Source organism: Lagenorhynchus albirostris, chromosome 3, assembly GCF_949774975.1.
Source record: "Lagenorhynchus albirostris chromosome 3, mLagAlb1.1, whole genome shotgun sequence".
NCBI lineage: Eukaryota > Metazoa > Chordata > Mammalia > Artiodactyla > Delphinidae > Lagenorhynchus > Lagenorhynchus albirostris.
The window spans coordinates 154185522-154193514 of NC_083097.1; the positions used below are offsets into that span (position 1 = coordinate 154185522).

General features: G+C 50.2%; 1 protein-coding gene across 7 annotated transcripts in view; it reads left to right on the forward strand.

Moving 5' to 3' along the window:
* TBC1D9B (TBC1 domain family member 9B) overlaps positions 1 to 5425 on the forward strand; it is a 44144-nt gene extending 38719 nt beyond the window's left edge. For 3 of the 7 annotated variants that reach the window (XM_060144401.1, XM_060144403.1, XM_060144407.1), the window contains 5 exons: positions 119 to 190; positions 454 to 504; positions 2272 to 2377; positions 2883 to 3021; positions 4125 to 5425. In XM_060144401.1, the coding sequence (XP_060000384.1) occupies positions 119 to 190; positions 454 to 504; positions 2272 to 2377; positions 2883 to 3021; positions 4125 to 4814 (1058 nt within the window). In that variant the 3' untranslated portion in view covers positions 4815 to 5425. The remainder of the gene's footprint in view (positions 1 to 118; positions 191 to 453; positions 505 to 2271; positions 2378 to 2882; positions 3022 to 4124) is intronic. The other 4 variants (XM_060144402.1, XM_060144405.1, XM_060144404.1 and 1 more) reach the window with 3 other exon arrangements.
* Positions 5426 to 7993: the final 2568 nt, after the last annotated feature.

Genomic DNA, 7993 nt, shown 5'->3' on the forward strand with positions numbered 1-7993 from the left:
TGTGGAGCACACAGTGGCAGTTGCAGGGAGGGCCTTTGTCCAGGACTCAGGGAGATTTCGTTTGGTGAGAATCATGTTGTTCCCTCCTGCCCTCACTCTTCTTTTGCTCCGAGCACAGCCCTGAGCCCAGAGGAGGCTGAGTCAGCCCTGGAAGCGACCCATTATTTCACTGAGAACAGCTCCTCAGAAGGTGAGCACTCTGTATACCACTGGCCTCGGACCCTGTGCCAAGCAACACTGCTGTGGGGCGCATGCAGGTGGCCTACGGCCCTCCATGGGCTCGGGGAGTGTGCTGCGTGGGGAGGTGCAGAGTGAGAGCCAGGGGAAGCTGCCTCACTCTCTAGGGCCAGGCCCCCCGGTGGTGGTCTCACTCCTGTTTCTCTTGTCTCTGCCTTCCCGGACCCGGGTTTCTCCCTCCCTCTGCCTCTGCTCCTCCTCTGCTGTCCCTTCCAGCATCTCCTCTGGCCTCCGACCTGGACCTTTTCCTGCCCTGGGAGGCTCAAGGTCAGTGCCTGGGGGGCAGGGGCGCCCCCTTTGCACTTGGCTTCCCCAGGGCCTTGGGTTTTATCTCCTGAACGCTCCCCTGCATGGTCAGGAGGCCTGGAAGCTCTTAGTTCCAGAGACGCCTCCTGTGTGGCTAAGTTCCGAGGAGGACCCAGAGCCAGCCGTGGACTGGGGTGGAGAGGGGCAGCTGCTGTGCTTGCGTGAGGGCAGTAAATGAGGACACACAGTATAGTGGGTGTTGCACAGGCACTAGGGTGTCACCTCCCCAGGCACGTGCAGAAAGTATTCTGTCATCATGGTCATAGGAAAAACACAAAATGCTATCATTGCAAAGCTGTCATTGTGAAACAGACAAAGCACAGATGAGCAGAGGTGGAGGAGAGTGGTAGATGCTTTCTTTGGAAACATTTTCATGTTCCACACAACTTTTTTGTTGGGGAAAAATACGTATGTTGAGTGCCTATTAGAAGTCATCCCTGTGCTACACTTAAAACCTGTTGGGAGTACTGGGTACAGGGTGATGGGGCATTCTGGGCCTGGGATTTGGCAATCAAGCTGGTGGTATGTAATACACCTAGAAAACCAACCAAAACACCGCCCTATAATTTCTCATGGGGGATAGGTAATAACACACCAAGGATAATACACACTCAAAAGTGAAAGTAAAACGTACTATCAAGATATTATCGGGCTTCCCTGGTGGCGCAGTGGTTGGGAGTCCGCCTGCTGATGCAGGGGACACAGGTTCATGCCCCGGTCCGGGAGGATCCCACGTGCCGCGAAGCGGCTGGGCCCGTGGGCCGTGGCTGCTGGGCCTGCGCGTCCGGAGCCTGTGCTCCGCAACGGGAGAGGCCACAGCAGTGAGAGGCCCACGTACTGCAAAAAAAAAAAAGATATTATCAAGACACCCAAAGCAATCCTGTTGACAGTGCCAAAGTCTTACTTAACTTGACTATGAAGCTTGAGGACCTTGATTTCAAGTATACAAACTAAAGAAACAGATGTATCTTCTGTTATACTCGAGCAAATCAAGGATGCTTTAGGCTTGTCCCAGGCACTTCCAGGAGATGCCAGGGACTCGGGGTACAGATCCCTGTCCTCAGACTTCACATAGCCTCCAGGCAGCAGTCCGTTCCCTGGTGAGAAGCCTGAGCCTGGAGCGCTGCGCCCTTCCCTGCCACCACATAGCTGCCAAGGGCCATTCAGAGCTGGGACGCTGCCGTTCCACCTGAGGTCCCCCCACCGGCCACATTCTCTCAGGGAACAGGTCTGCAAAAGCTGGGCAGCCTGCTCACCCCAAGTTTATGGTCACCATAAGGAGCACAGTGTATGCAGACTCCAGCAAACATGTCACTTTAAGAAATACAGTGCTGAGTGCAGGATTCACGTACATAAAATTCCTCATCAGCTAGTGTGGCAGTTGCAGGTTGAATTGGTAATTAGGACTCCCCTGAGTTTGACCTTTATCAGCAGAAACTATAGAAATCATTGGTCTCAGACTTCTTGCCCATAACGTGCGCCATCTTTCACTTAAGAACTGTGGTATGACTTGTATTCTTTTGAAAAGAGGATGTGAGGGTTCAGTGGCTCTGTGGTTCGGGTGGAGTGAGACAGCCCTTCTCAGAGAAGGCAGAGGAAGAAGCAGCATCCAGGGCCAGGTCCTCTTCCGCAGGAGAGCACAGACTAGACCGACCACTCAAGGACCTTAGTGGTTTGGAGTCATAACAGAAGAATGTTCTTGTTCTTTTTATTCATCCCATTGTCCAGAAGCACTACAGCAGGAAGAGCAAGAGGGAGCTGGAAATGACATCCAAGAAAAAAGAAGAGGTGTATATATAGGCCAACATCTGCTGATGCTGGTAGAGGTCTCAGGGTGGGTGGGGTCTGGTTGCCCTGTCACTGCAGAAGAGCCCCGTACCCTGGGGAGATGGCAGATGCATGCCTGACACCACAGCTCTCCTTGAGGTGAATGCCCAGCCCATCAGCTGTGCAGCTGTCATCAGCCCCAGGCCTGAATCTCCTGTAGCTGTGAACACCCCCAGCCATCACCGCCTCCCTCTGGGGGTGCCTGCTTCCTGCCAGGACTCCTCTAGGTGCCCAGCTGGCCTCTCCTTCTCATGTCACCCTCTCTTCAGCCTCCACATGGTTCTGTCACCATCTTGGGGAAGACAGATTGGGGCTATCCTCATCAGATTAGCTCAGACTTACTTCAGCATAACTTGGGAGACCCATGAGTGTTCTAGGGTATTTTTTCCATCACCACCTCCCCAAATACCGGGGTGTTTTGTAATAGGGCCCAGGTAACTCCATGCCAGACAATACTTAAACCCACTTACCCCCTGCTACCAGCCCCCAGCCCTCTTTCTCTCATTTGACAGATGGAGATTAATTTTTTTCTCCCAACTCGCAGAGGAGAAGGGAACCAGCCCTCCTGACTATCGGCACTACCTTCGAATGTGGGCCAAGGAGAAAGAGGTTCAGAAGGAGACGATTAAGGATCTTCCCAAGATGAACCAGGTAGGCCCAGTCAGAACACGCAACAGATGTTTCTGGAAAATTCTGACCAAGGCTGAGCCCTCCCACCCGGCACCTCACCACCGTCCCAGCACCCCCTGGAATGTAGGGATTCTCCTGCCTACCTTTAGAACCTCTAGTCAGGCAGCAGTCAGGGACTATTCTAGTAGGACAAGGGGTCAGTTGCTTCAGGGCCTTGTCCAGAACACTCTGCTGGTGATGACTTGCTTTGGTTTAATTGGTATCCGTGAACCAGAGGAGCACTGGGGAAGGTTAGCCTCAAAAGGCAGAGACTTACACCACCATTTATGAGACAACATCACAGCACTTCTGCTCCCTCCCATGCCCCGCTCGGAGCTGTGCACACACAGGCCCACTCAACCCACCACCCAATGTTTGTTTGCTGGTCTCTGCGTCAGGACCGTGGCATCTTGCCAAGGGTCTTACAGCCAGGACCACAGACATCTAACCAAAGGCAGCTGTTGAGCTGCAGCCTGACCACGGTCTGCTGTGCCCAAAGGGGAACCTTGCAATCTGGGTGCTCTCTCATCCACAGCCTGAAGAATGGGGTGCCCGTGGAGGGAGGTTTCATCCCATTCTCAGGCCAGGAAGCCTAAATATGGTTTCAGGACCTGGAACCTGACCTCTTCACCCTTCTCAACCAACCCAAGTTACCTTACCTTGTCATCACTCTCTAAAGAGCTTCATAAAGGAGAGTTGGAGGCGCTTCTGATTAAAGATATAAAAAACTCAATGTGATTCTAAAACACAGTGAAGAAGTACTTGTAGTCACTGGGTTGAGAAAGGTATGATAGAAATAGGTCTGTCTTGCTAACAGAATGGACATAGAGACAGGGAGAGACTCCAAATGTTCCTATATGTGCTGAAAGAATGGCAGCTGGAAAAGAAAGCCCTTTCCCTCTCTGCACCTCAGTGTCCTAATCTGTGAAATGGACATATCAACACACAGGTGTACGGAGACAACTAATGGGACAACACCCTCACACCAATCATAATGGCCAGCACTGTGAGTCTGGATGATCTGAGGGCAATCTGACCCATTCTTTACCATCTCCCTGCCCTTTTTCTGTTTTTCCCCTTAAAAGGAGCAGTTCATAGAGCTGTGCAAGACGCTTTACAACATGTTCAGCGAAGACCCCATGGAGCAGGACTTGTACCACGCTATCGCCACGGTGGCCAGCCTGCTGCTCCGCATTGGGGAAGTGGGGAGGAGGTTCTCTGCATGGTCGGGCAGAGGAGAGTCCAGGGACAGTGCCCCTGAGGAGGGCGAGCCGCCAGCCCCACACCCCCCTCAAGACGTGGCCCAGGAGCTTCAGCCGCCAGCTGCAGGGGACCCCCAGGCCAAAGCGGGTGGAGACACCCACCTTGGGAAAGCACCGCAGGAGAGCCAGGTGGTGGGCGAAGGGGGCGGCGGTGAGGGGCGGGGCTCCCCCCCCCAGCCTCTGTCTGACGATGAAACCAAAGATGACATGTCCATGTCCTCGTACTCAGTGGTCAGCACGGGCTCCCTGCAGTGTGAGGACCTGGCTGATGACACAGTGCTGGTGGGTGGGGAGGCCCACAGCCCCGTGGCCACCACTCACAGTGGGGGTGCTGTTGATACAGACTGGTGCATCTCCTTCGAGCAGATCCTGGCCTCCATCCTGACGGAGTCCGTGCTGGTGAACTTCTTTGAGAAGAGGGTAGACATTGGACTCAAGATCAAGGACCAGAGGAAGGTGGAGAGACAGTTTAGCACCTCCAGTGACCATGAGCAGTCTGCAGTTTTGGGCTGAGGGCTCCAAGGCCTGGGGGCTGGCCTCTCTCTCCTCCCTCCCTCCCGTTCTGTTTTCTCTTGAAGGACACACCCCTCCAGTTCTCCCCAGAAGCAGTGAGTTGTAAATGGAAAGAAGGCTGAACAGTCGCAGTTGGGACCTAGGCAGGGGCTCCCCACCCCCTCGTTCTGCCTTGGACCTCCTGGCCCCTGCATAGTGTCAGGGGCTCTCTGATCTGCCCTTGCTTGCCCTGCACTGTGGCCAGGCCACACCCTGTCCTCCACCTCCTCTTCTGCAGCTGCGTGCTCCGGGGGCTTTCCTGCCACTTGGCGCCAGGTAGGGGGGTCGAGTGCCTATTGGGCACCAAAGTGGTGAGAACTTCGAGATGCTCTCCAGAAGCCCCTGAGCCTGAGCTTCTGGCTGGGGGACATGGGCAGAAAGCATCTGCTGCACCAGGGTGGGTGCCGCCTGCACAGGCGTTACTCTCAATTCTCTTTCAGCTCATCATCCTCACCATTAACCTTAAAAGCATATCCCTCAGGTCCTGATATATTTCCTTGTATTCATTTCAGTTGGCTAAAAATCACACTATGCTCAATGCCTTAATAAATCCCTGAAAGAACTAAAAACTACACTGTGTATAGAGAATTAATGTGAACCTCAACCACTGCTTTGGCCTCCTGGCTTCTCCCCAGGCAGGTATGGGGCCCAGGCCATATTCCAGAGGTTCCCAACACTTAGTCTCTCACAGGAGGTGGGGATTCAAGACCCCTAGGGAGGATGGGGACATGGAAGCTGCTGATGCAGGCTGGGCAGGGCCTGTGAAGACCTGCACCAGCAGAGGAAACCTGCTCCGCAGGTATAAACAGCCTGGGTCCAGATGCAGGACATGTGTGCTCAGGCCTGGGCTGCAGCAAGCCTTTGGGTTCAGAAAGCAGACTGTGGGGACACGGGCAACAGGCTGAGCCATGAGGACCCCTTAGCTTTGCAGCAGGAGCTGATCATCATGTCCAGCGTTTGCCCCCAACACAGGACCACTCTTATTTGTACTAAAAGATAACATCTCTGTGGCTGTTGTTTGGTTTTAAACTTAATAGCTTTATTGAGGCAAAACTTACATACCATAAAATTCACTTGTTTTAAGTTATTATTCAATGATTTTTTAGTAAACTTAGAGTTGTGCAAACATCACCACAATTGAACTTTAGAGTATTTCCATCACCCCAGAAAGATCCCTCCTGCCCATGTGCTGCCAATCTGTGTACCCTCCCCAGCTCCAGGGAACCACCAATCTATTTTCTATCTCTTTAGATTTTATGGATGGTTTTAAAATAATCTCCGTGATTTTACCTTTACAACTGCTGAGTCACTTCTCGATAAATGCAGCAAAACAACATCAAGGAAACGGAACAGCTGTTTTCTTTCTTAATGACAACAACAACAAAAAGTAATTTCCTTTCTAGTATTTACACAAACTGACTACATGCTTTGTCATAAATTAATTTCAAAGAATTTATTGCTAGAAAGCCTACATTCTTGGGACTTCCCTGGTGGTCCAGTGGTAAAGAATCCGCCTTACAATGCAAGAGATGTGGGTTTGATCCCCAGTCAGGGAGCTAAGATCCCACATGCTGCGGGGCAACTAAGCCTGCCACCACAACTACTGAGCTTGCATACCTCAACTAGAGAGCCTGTGTGCTGCAAACTACAGAGCCCACGTGCTCTGAAGCCCGCGCATCCTGGAGCCTGCAGGCCACAACAAGAGAAGAGAAAACCCGCAGGCCATACTAGAGAGATGCCAACGCGCCGCAACGAGAGATCCCGCATACCTCAATGAAGATCCTGTGCTCCACAACTAAGACCTGATGCAGCCGGAAAAAAAGACTATGTTCTTGGTCATAATAAAATTAAGTAAAGATACACGTAAGAATTACACAAAATTGGCAGAGTCAAATTGATTGTAATCAATTAGATTTAAATGACTTGGAATTTTAAAATATTTATTTGGCTGCATCAGGTCTTAGTTGTGGCACGTGGGATCTTCTTTGGGACATGCGGGATCTTTCGTTACAGAGCGCGGGCTGTTCGTCGCGGCGCACGGGCTCAGTAATTGCAGCATGCAGACTTAGTTGCCCTGTGGCATGTGCGATCTTAGTTCCCCGACCAGGGATCAAACCCTTGTCCCCTGCATTGGAAGGCAGATTCTTAACCACTGGACCACCACCAGGGAAGTCCTGGAATTTAAATAAATGTTTTATATGCCATGTAGAAGTATAAATTTGAGAATATACCAAAGAAAGTAAACAACATAAAAGAGGACACTATCCTTTTTACGTGATAAAAGAAGGTACAAAAATGTACAATAAAATAGTACTTTCATCCATTAATTATTTAACCTCGCATGATAAAATGTTTAACAAGAGCAGTAACACTAAATAATAAATGGATAATAAAGTTTTAAATATATTTGTGTTCTGTAAGTAAACATAACTGTATATTTTAAAACTCCTTACCAAGTGATATGTTGTACCAAACCATTCAAGTCATTCTTATAATTTCCAAGAAAAAAAATACGTATATGAATTTTTAAAGGATTACAGAAAGGAGGAAAAAACAGAAAAGTAGAAAAACAATTTTTCCTTGTATTTAAGACTACTAATTATTTTGGTGTTTTTCCCCTATATTTGTCTTTTTCAAAGTTGAACTCATACCACGTGTGAAATTTTTATTCTTCTCTTTTCATTAACCACAAAACATTCTTTGTAGTTGCCAGAAGCTCAGCCACAATGAGACACGTAGAGATAAACAAAAACCACCCAAATGAGAACAGGGACCATTTATCCAGAGCTTGCTATAGAAAAGAAGTCAGCCACCATTACTTGCGTTTGGCAGAGACTAAAATGTAGTCAGAAGAGTGGGAAGGCCTTATGGTGAAAGCAAGGGAAGGCTTCAGGTGTGCTCTGATTAGAGGCTGCTAGTGGGGAAACAGGCTGGCTAACCTGAAGCAGGATGTTTTCTGTAATTGGTTTGGGGAGCATAATTGGCATTCTCTTGGTTGGTCCTGAGATGAAGTGGGGAGGTGCAAAAAGGAGGGCAACTGGCAGTCATTGCCCAAGTCCTGACTGCTGCAGAAGTTGTGGTTTGGGGGGTGATGAGGGAGTCTGGTCACTCTCTGCATATTCAGTCTCAAACATAATTTT